This window comes from Nicotiana attenuata, unplaced genomic scaffold, assembly GCF_001879085.1.
Source record: "Nicotiana attenuata strain UT unplaced genomic scaffold, NIATTr2, whole genome shotgun sequence".
NCBI lineage: Eukaryota > Viridiplantae > Streptophyta > Magnoliopsida > Solanales > Solanaceae > Nicotiana > Nicotiana attenuata.
In genome coordinates, this window is record NW_017673158.1 from 62,128 (window position 1) to 77,103 (window position 14,976).

Sequence of the window (14,976 nt, forward strand, 5' to 3'; positions counted from 1 at the left end):
CGAAAAATCAGGAGTCATGTGGAATCTAGTAAAGCAAACGTTGAACGACGATAAATTACACAACAAAGAGAAATCTACCAAAAGAGACACAAACATTTAACGTGGTTTGGTCAACTGACCTACGTCCACAACGAAGATGAGCAATCCACTATAATAAAAGAGAGTACAAAATATCGAGAGAACAAAGAGGCAAACACAAGTAACACACTAACACTTGTCCCGTAAAGTTCTCCCCCTAGACAAGACTCTCAAGTCCCCTATGGCTACATTGTGGATGCTACTGAATGAGAAGGAAGGATCCTCAATTTATAGAAGACCAAACCTTTTCCTACAAGAAAAAGGACTAGCCAAATATTGGAAATTTATAATTTCCTTTTACAAAAAGGAAAATCCAGTTAAGGTAATTATATTGCCCTTTTCCTTCAAGAGATAGGAAAACCAAATATGGTAAGAAAATTATGGCAAACACCTAACAGCTACTTATATCATTTTGATGCTAGTTCCACTGATTTTGGAATAACCAAAGTTGTGGGATGCAAGAATTCAACTTTGAGGACTGTTATTATGGGGATTCATCCAATTCTTTTAGTGCCAGATATTATAGGAAGCAAGGCAGTTATGCTGATGACTTGTATCATCAGAAGCAAAGTTTTCTCATATGGTACTTCAATTCCTAATTGACGGTATTTTTTGTTCTATACTGAGTGTGTCTTGTCCTTGCAGGATCAGCACGAGAGCCAAATCAGAATTCAACATAATAGGTGCTTTACACTTCTGCTATAGGAGATGCTCTTTTAAAAGCTGTACACTATGATCATTTTAGTTGTTTTGCTTCTCGAGTTTTGATTAGAAGGTCAAGTTTGAAAACTATGAAGAACCGTTCAAATGTGGAACTAAAATGGAGTGTTATTGAATTGTTATCCGGACAATACTGAGAGTATAGCTTGTCCCAATATGTCGCATTTTCTGTGGTTATCACGTGTTAATCTCACTCAAACAGATTCACCCACTCCCTATTCCAAGCACTTCAAACCAGAGATTATCAGAGATTTCAGTTCTTAGATGGAGAATGGTAAGCACATTTTTCTGTAGATGTGTGAGGGGGGTTCTTTGGTTGGTTAAAACTCTTTTATTTCTGGCTGGCAGGTTTTCCATGGGATGTACAAATCCTCATTTTATGGATTATATAGACCATGCTGAGGGGACGTGGTTTGCAAATGAAGATGCAAGGGACAATTCGAGTTTATTGAGGTTGCCATTTGAAGTTCTTTCAGTTTACTGATCTCTCTTCTGAGCCTTTCAATTGCTAATGAACTGATCCAGTTTACTCTCATGGACATACTTACATCTCTTCAGCGAAGAATCATCTTCGTCCACTGCAGGTCAATGTCGTTTGTACTTATTGCCTTATTGACTTGAGCAATATAATCAGTTTTTTTTTTCCTCTCATCCAGTGGTGGGTGACTTAGACAGACAACAAAAGATGAACTTAAATAATAAAAGGAGAAGCTAGGATATATCCGATTGGAGCAAGGAGACTAAGTTGTGTGAGAAGTTATTTGCTAACGGAAGAAACTGCAACAGGAATGATATTCAGCAAGGGAAAGAAATGGATGAGCCAACGAAGTTATCATGGCCACTGAACCAACCAAGTGCAAAGGCAGCTGATTGCCATCCCGCTTTCTATGAGAAGAGGTCAGACCTGAACAATGATGGATTGAGGGAGGCTAGACATGATCGAGGAGAGCCAAATTCAAGATCCAGATATTTCTTCCAAACTTCAGGGTCCAAAAAGCATGTATGCACATGTTCAGACTTATTGATTGGAGATGCCCTTAGTGACCAGGAGCCTAAGTTACACATTGACCAACCGAACCTCAAAGGGTCTATCAAATATCCTGGTGAATATACTTCCTCATGTTTTATGTCTGAACCAATGATTTTCGAACTAGATAGCCCCAGGTGCGCCTACCAGAACTTGTTTCAGGACCCCAAGAAGGGTAGTGGGTCTGATAATTCATTGCATGTTCTTGGTTCCCGGGGCACAGTTACAGGAAATGTTGTAAGAGATGTAGGTAAGAGACCTGATTTCCTGAGAGGTGGAGATAAAGGTGTTGATATGCAGGCATTTGATAGCAGGCAAGTTGACCCAAAAACTGAAGTTTCTGGCCGGTGCAAAGGTTTGTCTTCAGGAAAGGAGAAGTCATTAGATGGATCAGGTTCTGTCAATAAGTGTAGTGACTGTGAGGAACCAAAAGAAAAAATTCCAGAAGTGGACAGGACAAGATTGTTTAACTATTCTGAACGTGCAGAAAAAACATCTTCATTTGTAGAGATATCCACTGTATTGAAGGGGGATCAGGACAGTTCAGATAAAAATCAGGACAGTTCCAATAAAAATCAGGACGCTCAATCTGCACTTAGATGTCAAGCAGGAGTTGGAGGTAGAAATTCTCTTTTTTGATCCTGATCTTTAGATGAGTCTTATGAGAATAAAAAATGTCTTTGTGCTTTGCCAGTTACAGAAGCAGACAGTAGGTCTCCAGTTACAGAAGCAGACAGCCAGTTACAAAGTCCCAGTGTTCACCAAAATGGTCAGGTTATGATGCTTGAGGCTGTGTCCTTCAATTTTTACGTGTGCAGTGTTTGAAGGAAGCACATGCATAAAGAACTTAGACAACGGTACAATACTCTTATCAAGTTTAACTAGATAAACATTCTAATTCAAAATAGTTTGGTTTTTTGGCATTTGAGGGTCATGTGTTTTCCCTACGGTTTACACGCAAGCTATCTTGTGTTCTAGTGATGCATGACTGCTATGACTATTTAACTTTTGGAACCAGATTGATGTTCAGTTTTGATGCATGTGCAACATATATGGTGTTTGGGAGAGAGCACGTGCTTTTTAGCAGAAGTAAATTGGGAAAAATAAGAGGGACTGATGGGATCTATTCAAAATAGCTAATAAAAAATTAGATAAAGAACGATGATGTCGCAATGTTTTCACTTTCCTTCGGATCAATAGTCAATATTCCCTAGTGACAGTCAAAATTTCTGGTCCCTTTTTCCTTTAGCTTTCCTCTTGTATCTTCTGCATCTTCCAGCCACTGGATGCGCTATTGTTTTACCTCCCGATGTATAGCCTGGTTCGGTTACTTTGGTCATATTACATTTCAATTTCTTAACATCTGATTGTTTGAGAGGCTTTAGCATAAATTCTTGACCACCTTCTTCCAAGTACCTATATTTGGTAGACAAAGTCAGAAAATAGAAAATGAGATAATATGTTGGTATCTGTTACAAAACTAGAAGCAATTAATATTAGGTTGCAGCTTCAGTAATTACTTCTTGATTTGGGTGGGGACATTCTCCGATGACACGATGACCACATGTATCTCTTTCAAATTGGAGGATCCCTGCCATTTAGACATGTTTTGAATATATAGCGATTACTTACTGAAAGTGTGGAGGCAAAAAAAGGTTTTGGAGAGAGACAGAGTCCCTAAGATTAGCTTAGTACCTTCACCCTTTTTAGTAGATCGTTTCCTGTCATCCCTGGCATGCAGTAATCAGTAATGATCAAGTTTATGTTTGTTTCCTGCAATATTGAATCAAGGTTCAGTATAAAAAGCAGAAAGTTATAAAAGATGCATGCCATACAACAAATTGTTGCTGATCACAGGCATTGGATTGGACTGGTGATAAAAAGTCACATGCATTGAACTGCAAGATTGGTGATACTACTTTTTTTGATAGGTTACTATTTTTTTCAAAAACAAATATACATTGCCTAATAAAACCTACTATTTACCCCTTGGAGGCAAATTAGGTACTAATCTTTCTCCCGAACAGTAGTGACTGCGATACACTGTAAGCAAGTGTTGACTGAGTAAGAGGTCTGGAGCCTCATATTGTATGTTTCTTCATGATGTTTGATTGGAGTAACTTTAAAAACAATCAAGAGAGTATAAGATGAGTAGAATATTATTTCAAAGTTACTGTTTACTCTAGTACTCTTGCTGTATTGTTCCTCTACAAGGCCCAACAACTCCAAAGCCTTCTGCCCGTTCTCTGCTGTAGTCACTGGAAAGGACCAAAAAAAGTAGCTCAAATTCACAATGTCCTCTTAACTTCAGTGATTTTGTGGAGCAGAACACCTTTTTTGGAGTGTAACAGAAATTAGTCACAAACTCATAGCTTTAAGCAAACAAGTATTCACATGTTCACCGTCAAACAAAGCATAACTATGTTCTTTATTGAGTATATTGACCAATTGAGTCTAATTTACTAGACATTCTAATTCTTCAATTTCTGTAGAGTACTTGTGATTCTTACAGCATTATGATGTATCTTAAAGAGGTAATTTTGTTTTCTACAGTTACAGTTACAAAAGAGGGGGGGGGGGGGGGGGGGGTTTGTGGAGAGCATGGAGGGTCTGCAAGCTGTACAGGCAACTAATGAAGTGTAAATACCAATTGGTGAACTGGGGGATAGAGAGCCAGGGCAATTGGGACAGCATTAAATGATTCATGTGTACTATGTACAAACTTTAACTCACTAAAGTAAATAATGCCAAATGCCTTCTATTAATGTACGCTAAGAGGCATACTGAGCCTTATGATTTTAATAAACGCTCATTAAATGCGTCATTTTCTCCTTTAATTTTTTGTTCTTTGGTTTATCATAGGGCTCCTGTTACGTTTTAACCCAAGAAAGAAAAAAGAGAGATAATGCCGATTCAAGCTATATATATGGTCTATGATAAACCAAAGAACAAAAAATTAAAGGAGAAAATGACGCATTTAATGAGCGTTTATTAAAATCCTGAGCGTTTATGGTCTGAATAGTCTTAAAAAGATAGAGTTGTAAGTTTTAAAAGAAAATCCTGCTATCTTCATTTTAATAATAGAAAAGGCTCGTAGTTTGTTTCTTGCTTCGGTTTTTCAAATTTTAAAACACTTTACAAAATTTCAGAAAACTTTTCCAGGGATTCAATCAACACTACTCCATTGAAGTATGAAAAAATTACATTCTTAGGCTTCTTTTCCACGTCCCTGTTATATGGCGAAACGAGTCACATTATAATGAGACTTCTAAAGCTAGTACTTGCAACTCTAGTTTTCTCAAAAATAATAATCACACACACAAAACAAAGGAGGTAGTGAGTAGCCTCTCAATGATTTTGCGGTCCACCAAACTGTCATCCACAGCCAAAACATGCGGTTTCTCTTCATCGTCGATCACCATTGACGATGAGGATGAGGAAAAAGCGATTTTTCTTCTCTGCATAATGAAAGCAACCCAAATACTTTGGAAAAAAGAGAGGAAAAATAGTGAAACAAAAAACAAAAAGACACAACAAACGATATGCAAATGAAATATAATGTCCTTCTCAAGGACAACGTCGAAGGTACAATTTGCCAGTATATGGGTTTGTGAGATAGGTCTGAGGAACAAAAAGAGAACGATGTGCAATCTGGCATAAATACAAGTGGGGATGTTTGTATGGGTGTAAATGCGCAAATATGAAAAGAACGTAAGAGATGGTGACAAAATCACAGATATTTCGTGATCTTTTTAGGTCACTGGGATACGATGGCAGACGTAGCAACATCGGGAGCGAGGAAAGAGATCTGTGAGAAAGAGGAGTATTATAAATCCATTTGTCACAAAAATCTACCTTCTATTTTTTGTCACATGTGACAAGAACTAACTTATTTACACACATGTTTACGTGTAAAAATTATTTATATCGAATTATATTAATTTATAACTAAATATAAATAAAGGTAAAATTATAATTTAGTAATAATCATATTTGTAAAAATATATATTTATTGGGTTAGTATAAACACCCGATGCATATAACTATATTTACCCATGTACATATACATGACATTTGGTAATATAGAGAAGATTTCCTAATTGGGAAGGAAAAAAAACAAATAGGTTAAAGGTTGTAATTTTTTTTTTCTTTGAGACGATTTCTGATTTTGTGTGTGTTAGTCTGTTGCACATCAAATGTTTCGTGAATCATACTCTTATGTTTTATACTTGAATACCACACAAGAGAGGTGGTGATTTGTGTGGTGTCCAATTTTTCGCTTAAACTGATTATGGAAGGACCTGGTTCTTCTAAGTGTTCCTTAACCTACTATTGCAGAAATAGTAAATGCTGAAAGTAAAGAAAACAAGTATTTTACGTGAAAAACACCTGACTCAAAAGGTGAAAAAACCACGACGTACTTCTCAGTAGGATTTTTCCAAACTCTCACTAAATTACTGAGCCAAAAACTGCATTTACAAAAACTCTTTTGTAAACCTATGACTAACTCTAATCCCGTTGTAGCACACAGCCTCTAGCTGTTGCGACAACATCAAGTTAACTCTAACTTGAATACTTTGAGTACCTATTACAATTGCCTCTAGATAAAGCTGAAAGGTACAATATGAAAACACCTACTACAATTGAACTAGACACTACAACAAAAATGACCTAAGGCCACACCAATTTTAGACAACGCTTGAAAAGTGTTGCCAAAAATATCTACAGGAACGTTTTTTAATGGGTGGCCTTTATCGAGCACTTTTGGCCACGGAATTCTAGCAACGCTTACAAAGTGTTCTTTTTTATTTTAAAGGCTACGCTTTTCACGTGTAGCTGATCCATTAAATTAAGGCAACGTTTACTCACATGTAATGTAACGCTTTAAGGGAGTGGTTGTTTATATTTGCAATTGCGACCCTCCATAAACGTGCTCTAAAGTCCTCTAAAATTTTCCGCTCAGATTTTCCTCTATTTGTTTTGGCAAAAAGTTACGCTCTAAAATACTCTAATTAAAATATGCCTGTCAAATTTACCCACACAACAAGAAGATCTCGTCCTTCTTCCCTAAGATCTGGCTCTTCTTGTACCTCTCTGTTCATTGAGTGATGCGGGGTGAGTTCGGAGGAAATCGTTGATGGAAGCGATAAAATTCTTCTAATTTCTCTTCTCAAATTTCAAAACTTTCTCTTCGTCTGGTTCTGTGGCTATCAGTTTCAATTGGGGATTTTGTTTTTTTAGGGTTTGCAGCCGCTGTTGACCTCCATTTTTCAAAGACTTACTTGTAAGGTTTCTCTGGAATTTTTGCTTTCAATTTAATGACTTTTCAATTTGGCTTTTCCGAAATTCCTTTTCTTGCTAATGGTTTCTTTAAATTTCGGTGAAATTCCTCTTTTCTTGTTGAGAGATTTGCATTTTATTTACGAATTCTGTGATCATATACTAATTTTATATTGGAATTTGATCGATGCTTTTATGTGATGCCAAAAATGCATGGCTTTTGTTTCATTAACCTTCATGTGATGCCTTTACCTCTACTAACATTTTCTTTCATTCTAGGTTGATCGCGAGCAGAAGTTCATGATTCATTTATAACTTGTTGACACTTTCCTTTTTCTCTTGTTGGTATAATTTGAAGTTTTAATTTATTTTTACGCTATTGTGGTGATGAGTTAATATGACGCATCTTTGGTTCTAGACTTTTGGTGAAGCTTAAGTGGTTGAGTGTCTTTTCCTGTTACATTTTGATAAACTAGAGTTCATCTCATTTTGAGTGCTTATTTGGTCCAATGTTGTGCTTGTGTACTTGAATTCTTGATTTGATACCGTTTGAAGAATAACTTGGTGAGTATGATTAGACTGATTTGTTGGAATGTTGCTGGATGAGACCTAAATGTATATAATTCCCACACATTTGCCTATAAGTATGGCAAAAAGCTTCGTTTATTTTTTAGTTACTGTCTGCTTTTTAATTGTCGGAAAAATATTAGTTCTCGGAAAGATAGTAGAGTATGGGATACTGATTGACAAAACTTAATAGAAAAGGTGATAAACCCACCAATCCACCATTTACATCTAAGATAATATTTGGGTATGCAATACTCAAGAAGTCAGAGATTAGGAGGCATACCGACCATGCATGTAAGTTATAATACATTGTATGAAGCTACTCAAAGTCTGAAACCACCGAACGAAATGCTAAAGCTCATATCGACCGGCCGGGTCGTTACAAAATCCCAATCCAATTTGGGAGGGTGAGGTAATCTCTCACCCACATAAGAGCTTACACCTAACTTGTGCGCGCCAAGTGTTCGCTATAATGCCTCAAAGGCAATTTTTGTCCCTATTGGAGCCCGAGTTTCCGAGATTGATACACTAGTGGTTTGTGAGCTTACCTAGCATGAAATTTTAAGTGTGGGTAGCTCAGCGGAGGCGGTATAAATGGTTAAAGTAGGGTGCATACATTGTATTTCCATGAGAACTAGTAGACTTGAGAATACGACAATGCTTAAGTGCACGAGGTGAAGTCTGAGTAACCTGATTTATGAGAAAGCCATATGCTAAATTCTTAAATGTTGGTTGTTACGTACCATTTTTTTGCTTTGTATTCATGGCTCTACAAGTTGACTAGTAGTGCTATTTGCAGGTACCAATGGTGCGTTCAAATACATGTGCACAACCTCCGGCCAAGGGCAAGGGCAAGGGCAAGGCCATAGCCCCCACCAAGGGGAAGACATTGTCCTCCATACTGCCACCAAAGAAGCGGAATCGAGGAGAGGCTACATCTTGTAGTCAAGCTACATGGAGGAAAGCGATTGCAACTATAGCAACGTCACAACCCATGGCTCACGATGAGCGTGAATATGGGATTAAGAGTGTACCTCAATCGGCCAAAAGTGGTACAAGAGATGTCATCCAAAGAATATGCATCCAAACTTGGAGGTGGAGGAGCACCAGTTGAAATATAAGTACCCAGATATTTGGCACTCTATAGTCTATACATGATTTGGGATTGAGCTATGTGTTCAAGAATCCAGATGATATCAATGTGAGCTTGGTTAGAGAGTTTTATGCTGGATGGAATCCTGAGGATGATGAGCAGCTCGTGCCGATTCGAGGGAGACTTATTGATATCTCTAGTGCTACTCTTTGTAATCACTTGGGGGCGCCTGATGTCCCACATGCTCCGTTGGGAAACTTTATCGCCTGATCGACTTAGAGTGACTCGACGCACTTTGAGTGGTGTCAATTCTACCGCTTCTTAGGTCCGTGATAAGAGGACTAACCGCCATCTCAAATTCCAAAAAAAAGAAGCTAAAATTGGCGGCTAATGTCTGGTTGAGGTTGATTAATGCTCGGTTACTGCCTCGTGAGCATGACACCCACATTGGGGGAGAGAGGGTGTGTCTGTTTAAATTTCTGATGACCGGTCAAAAGGTTAATGTAGTTGATACGCCACCAGATGGCTCAAGTGAGGAAAAGCAAGAGGGTAGATCGGCTATTCTTCAGCAATGTGCTCATGCACTACTTGAAGAAGGAAGAGGTGTATGAAGAGCCGGAGTTTGACATGTTCATTCTGCAGCACTTCGGGGCACTGACATTTCTAACATTCAAGCTAAGGAGGATGATGATGGGTCCATTTTGACTGGTGCTCGGCATCAGGCTCGGGATGAGAGTTTAATGGCCCATTTTTATGGGACGCTTGGCTTGCAGATGCATATTGGTGGGCGGATGGCGACTTTTGAGGAGCTAGAATACTTGAATGATATCTGCTCAATGCTCATGCTCAGCATTTGGTAGGGATTGGTGAAGGCCAGTGATTGGAAAATGATGAAGATATCAACACCCCTGAGTATTCAGAGCTTGAGCCTGTGTAGCCCGAAGAGGAGCCCGATGGGGGTGGTGATGAGGAGGTGGTAGCTGATGACGGGGATGATTGGGAGGCTACTGATAGAGCCTTTTATGCTGAGGATGACGAGGAGTACCAGGCAGTTTCTTTACCACTCTTCCTGATTTTATTTGCTTTTATATGCACTGAGTACATTACATGATTTAAGTGTGGGGTGGAAGATTCTCGTTGGTTCTTAAATAGTATATTAGTATTTTTTTAGCTTCTTATTTTCATTTTTAGTAGTCCAGCTTTAGATTAGCTTCTTGTTTTCTATTTTGGCTTTGATTAATTAGATAAAAATGAAAAAGATGGAAAAAAGATATATTAGTGTAGCATTTTAGTAGCATCAATTTAATTTAGTAGTAGTTTATGTTAAAAAAATTTAAAAANTTCTACATTGATATGTTGCGGTAGTTCTGTTGGGCTGTAGTTATATTTGGATATGCTTTGTCTTGCTACTAGCATGTTTCTGAATATTTATTTGTGCCTTTTCTTCTCAAAGTTGCTAGCCTACACAATTTTTATATTAACCTTAGTCAAATAGGTATCACTTCAATCATTTGTTATACTAGGTTCTTTGTGTGTATTAGGCATATTACATATTGGAATGATTATCTAAAATGGAATTACCGGCATTTGAAATTAGTTTTCACATTTGTTACTTTTTCCCCTTCCAAGTTGATTTGTATTAGTTTAGATTTGTTTCCTTTATATGGAATTTTACCGGAGGAAATAATAACATTCATACAACAACTTTATTGCTTTTTCACCACCTCAATGTTTCATTTTTAGGTATAATCTTCTGTCTCATAGTCTTCTTTCTGTATTTCTGTACAATATTTTTGCAGCGATCCTGCACAGTATTTCAGCATACTGTTTCTGCAGAATAATTATGAACAAACTAAAGTATTCTTGTCCAAACTTTTAGAAGAAAAAGGTCTGTTTAATACCTACAAACTTATAATTGTACTAAATTTCAAACTATTTCTGTTATTTTTTTTGCACAATTACCATCTTGGTTCTTTGATCAATGTTCCATAATGTTGTTGGACTGCATTCTATACTTTGATTTTAGGTTGTTGGTTCTGCATCCACATGAAGAAGAGACGCACATGGACAAAAGTAATTTGAGAGGTGCTGAGAAGAGAAATATACTCTACAAGGTTAGTTAAGCCGATATGCTTCCATCCAAGCATGCAATTGTCTAAAAGGCGTTAGTTTAGGTTTCAAGCCAGTAGAATTCTGAAATATGTACTATTATGGAACCTGAAATTGTGAAATATATACTACTGTGAAATCAAATGAATTATTTTTCTTGTATAAAGAACATAAAAAATCTATGAGTTATGCAAAAGAGATAGTTTTTAAACATATTTCCTGATGAGGAGTATGCTAAGTCGGATAGTTTTGATTACATATTCTGTCATACGCTTGCAATTAAAAATGTAATCCTCCTAAATGACGAGGCCAACTTTATATGATTGTACAAAGGTACTCATCTGGGGGTGCTACAAAGTATTCTACATCTACTGTTCGCTGAAATATACCAAAACATTTCTCTGAATTTCAATTGGCTATTAGCATAAGAAATGTGTTGAATACTTGTTTCTGTATGTCCCTTATCTATTATCTCCTTCTTTAACTATGTCCTTTTCTCCGTTGATAGTATTGTGTTGATAGGTGAAAATGTGGGTGAAATCTTCTCACTTGAGTTTACACTTGCATATTAGTTCTATCTAACTTTTGATTTCATTTTGTATCTGTAGGAAATTTTGGTGATGCAATTGAAATGGTGCTCCAAAGTAAACTTGATTTATTGGAATTTAGTGATGGAGATTTTTGGACAATTATGATGTTTATGATACTATTTAAATACATATAATTTTGTAAAAGGTCACTGCTAGTTGCACCTTGAAGCAATTGGCTTTATTAGCTTATGTAATACATGAAATATTTCTTTTTCGAAGTCGATAGAAAATATGTGCATTTAATATAATTTTTGTTATTTATTAGTTTATTTAGTACTTGAGATCTACATAGTTAATATATTTGAAACAAATGTGATTACAGGATATTCGGAATGAATATTTAACTTTCTAACCACACAATTGTGATTTTTATAAAAGTTAAAAATATATGCTTTACAATGTAGACAAAATTGTTACGCTTTAAAAATGCAGCCATAGGATACTAACAAAAGTGTGACATGTATGGTAACAATGGCCACGATTTATAACTGTTGCTTTAGGAGCAACACTTAAAAAGGGTGGCCTATAAGGAAACATAAGGCCCACTTCAAAAATGTGGCTATAAGACTTGAAAAACGTGGTCATAGGGGAGGTATTAAAAGCGTGGCCTTTGCTTCACCAAAAGCATTGCCTTTGGGCAAAGGTTACGCCTTTTTTGGCCACCCCCTAAAAAACGTTGCCTTAGGTCAAAAAGTGTGGCTTTTGATCAAAGGCCACACTTTTGTATAGTTTAGGCCACACTTTTTGAGTGTGGTTAAAGGCCTAAAATGTTGTAGTGAGAATAAAAGGCAGACACTTGAAACTAGTTCTTCTATCTGGTTCATGTAGCTTCAGGTTTGCACACCTGAATCACACAAGAACTGCTTGCAAAAAGCCTTGCTATTTTGCTCTCAATTCACGTTTAACTTCTGCGTTTGTGAATTAACCTGTAGAGTGAGAACATCCTGCAATTTATAGAGTTAGTAGATGAAGAGAATAGCTAGAGTTCTAATGCTACTCTTTCTTGGTGGAAGAGTTCTAGTTGATCTCAACTTCTAACTCCTTCCCTATCTTGGACAGTGTTCTCTTTGAGTAAGGAGTCCTTCTCCTTATCAATTATGCAACCTTTTCGATCAGGATCAGGAGATATCAATTCTGTCAAGTTAGGTTTATCTCATTCACGTGCATCCCACATGCTCAAATAATTGCCCGTATCTGTGCTCATAAGGGATGGACCTGGTTCATGCCTGAGTTCCTTTGTCAGTCTTCAAAACTAACCTTTACTTGGGCCAACGAATTCTCCCTTTTTGATGATGACAAACTCTGTGCTTTTCATACGCTTAGGCCCTGTTTAAACTCAGCTCAACATCACACAATGTTAGAAATATTTTTCCTTTTTATCACTTATCATCAAGGACCAGGTTCATTAGATTATAAACATCACTTGTTTAAAGCACAACCTATTTATTTTCCCCCTTTTGGCATCATCGAAAAGTTGCATAAAAATGTGCAGAACCCAGATTGTAAAGCTTACTCATGGCCACTGAGGCTATCCCAAATGCGATCATGGATTAATCATCATTGATCAAGCTAAGAATTTCAATCAAAAACAAACAGTTAGAGCAAAAACCAGCATATGTCATTGATTTAATTGAGAGTTGATATGATTTTTCCACAATGCATAAAATGAAATAAAAATACCGAAAATATGAGCAAACAACAACAAAAGAAACATCCCAAACTGGGTCACTGAAGGAACTACACTAGGCGAGGATTTAAGGCTTGGAAGAGGTAGGGGCTGGGTTATTTGCTTGGAGAAGTTTCAGCATGTCTTGAAGAATTCCATCATTCTTCTCCTTTTCCCTTGCAAGTTCAGTTCTTAGAACATCTCTCTCCGATTCTACCTCAGCCAACCGTGTCTTCAGCCTTGTTATCTCAACTTCCTTTGCCTCACTCTCCTGTACCAAGACTCTGACCTTGCTATTGATTGGTGTCTTTTAGATGAACCAGGTTCATTAGGAGTGGCAAGAACCTCATAGTCACAAGCAATCAGAGTTTTTGCCCCAAAGTGATCTTTGCTTGTAGCCAGCTCCCACTTCACAAAGGCACCTTAAAATGAGCAAGCATATTAGTAAGAATGAACCCACAGGGAATAGTATGAGACTTGGTACCATTGATAACCCTATCAAGAAGCTGGACTATAAACCCAACCCAATTTATCTTCTTCCCACTGTCTAGACACTCCATCAGAACCAAGTCCATGAAGTTTGCAATGTGCCATCTCTTCTGCCTAGGCATAACACATTTGATGACAAATTCAAATAGCACCTTGTGGGAAGGCTTCATCTCACTCTTGTACACAGCCTTGGGCTCACTTTCCTGCTCATGATCACTGAATTTTGTGGTGATGGCAAGGGCAGTCGGAAGATTTTCTAGGTTTGGCCACTTAAGCCTTGTGTAATCTCGTACCCCTCAGCAGGTACACCTAGAATTTCACCCAACTCCTTCATATCAAAAGAGATTTGCACCCCTTTCACCAAGCCGGTAACTCTTCCATTCTGCACTACAGCATTTGCTATAAACTCAACTACTTCATCCCTTGCCAATCTGCCATCCATTTAAAGGACCATGTCCTTCCACCCTTGTACCTCTAGCTTTTCCAGCAATAGGACCATCCCTTCTTCCTCTAGATCCTTTAGGAGTCTTCCCTTCAAGATAGTTCTTTTGACAAACTTGGCCAGCTTGTCCACTTCACTGTCTGATTCATCCTCCTCTTCTTCACTCGATTCCTCTTCTTTTATCAATCTTTACTTGTTTAGTTTTCACCACAGACCTGGTCCTCTTTGCCAGGGTAGATGGTTCAGCAGACTTGGATACAAATGTAGACTTCTTAGAAGAAGTCTTGGCTTTCTTGGGCTTGGGGGTCTGAACCTCCACCTCAACAGTCACTTTTTTGCCGTGATGTACCAAGTCCATCTCATTCACATCAACAGCCTCAACAGGCTCTCCCACGTTTTCTTTCCCTTTGTCCATAATTTTCTTCGTACTTTCTTCTAAAGCTTTCTGCAACTCTTCCTCACTTTGCTTCAGCTTACTCCTCGTGGCTCTTTCTCTTGGGAGAGGAATTTCAGTAGTGTCAGAAGGAGCAGCCTTTCTTTTCTTGTTGGCTCTTGCTGTGCCAGGGGTCTTTGTTTTAGGAGTTCTCCTTTTCTTGGGGTTATAACTGTCACATACCTTTTTCAAAAGATCTGCTAGGGTTTCTTGGGTTTCTGCTTCAGCTGTTGAAAGAGCTACTGAATTTTGCTTTCTTGTGCCCCATGAGATAAGACATGATCCCAAGATCTGAGCCATCCCAGATGTGCTTTTCCTATCCACAAGATAACCTACATAATCAGCATCAACATACCCAATAAGATTAAAATTATCACCTAAAGGGTAGTACAGAACCAGGTCCTGTGTTCCCTTAAGATATCTCAGTATTCTTTTGGCAGCCTTCAGATGAGATTCCTTGAGGTTTGACTGAAACCTTGCAC

The 14,976-nt window shown here is 37.8% G+C and overlaps 2 protein-coding genes and 1 long non-coding RNA gene across 3 annotated transcripts; 2 read left to right on the forward strand and 1 right to left on the reverse strand.

Annotated features, from left to right (window-relative positions):
- The first annotated feature begins 1,244 nt into the window (after positions 1-1,244).
- On the forward strand, positions 1,245-2,730 carry LOC109215595. The gene is made up of 2 exons (XM_019379696.1): positions 1,245-2,444; positions 2,520-2,730. The coding sequence occupies exons 1-2, from the start codon at positions 1,610-1,612 to the stop codon at positions 2,648-2,650; spliced, it is 966 nt and encodes a 321-aa protein (XP_019235241.1). The 5' UTR covers positions 1,245-1,609; the 3' UTR covers positions 2,651-2,730.
- Positions 2,731-2,851: 121 nt separating this feature from the next.
- On the reverse strand, positions 2,852-5,247 carry LOC109215594 (two-component response regulator ARR17-like). Its single transcript, XM_019379695.1, has 5 exons — positions 5,145-5,247; positions 4,000-4,083; positions 3,521-3,672; positions 3,346-3,416; positions 2,852-3,241 (listed from the first exon to the last, which is right to left on the reverse strand). The coding sequence occupies exons 1-5, from the start codon at positions 5,245-5,247 to the stop codon at positions 3,046-3,048; spliced, it is 606 nt and encodes a 201-aa protein (XP_019235240.1). The 3' UTR covers positions 2,852-3,045.
- Positions 5,248-10,420: 5,173 nt separating this feature from the next.
- Positions 10,421-11,628, forward strand: LOC109215597. The gene is made up of 3 exons (XR_002066375.1): positions 10,421-10,653; positions 10,792-10,879; positions 11,483-11,628. It is a non-coding gene; the product is annotated as an uncharacterized LOC109215597 (long non-coding RNA).
- Positions 11,629-14,976: the final 3,348 nt, after the last annotated feature.

Excerpts from the sequence above, each read along its gene's own strand:
- LOC109215595 (XM_019379696.1), top strand. The coding sequence starts at position 1,610 with ATGGATGAGCCAACGAAGTTATCATGGCCACTGAACCAACCAAGTGCA. Across the intron at positions 2,445-2,519 it reads ATGTCAAGCAGGAGTTGGAG|TTACAGAAGCAGACAGTAGG; the intron begins GTAGAAATTCTC and ends GTGCTTTGCCAG.
- LOC109215594 (XM_019379695.1), bottom strand. The coding sequence starts at position 5,247 with ATGGTGATCGACGATGAAGAGAAACCGCATGTTTTGGCTGTGGATGAC. Across the intron at positions 4,084-5,144 it reads CACTACCTCCTTTGTTTTGT|TGACTACAGCAGAGAACGGG; the intron begins GTGTGTGATTAT and ends GGTCCTTTCCAG. Across the intron at positions 3,242-3,345 it reads GTCCCCACCCAAATCAAGAA|GTACTTGGAAGAAGGTGGTC; the intron begins GTAATTACTGAA and ends TACCAAATATAG.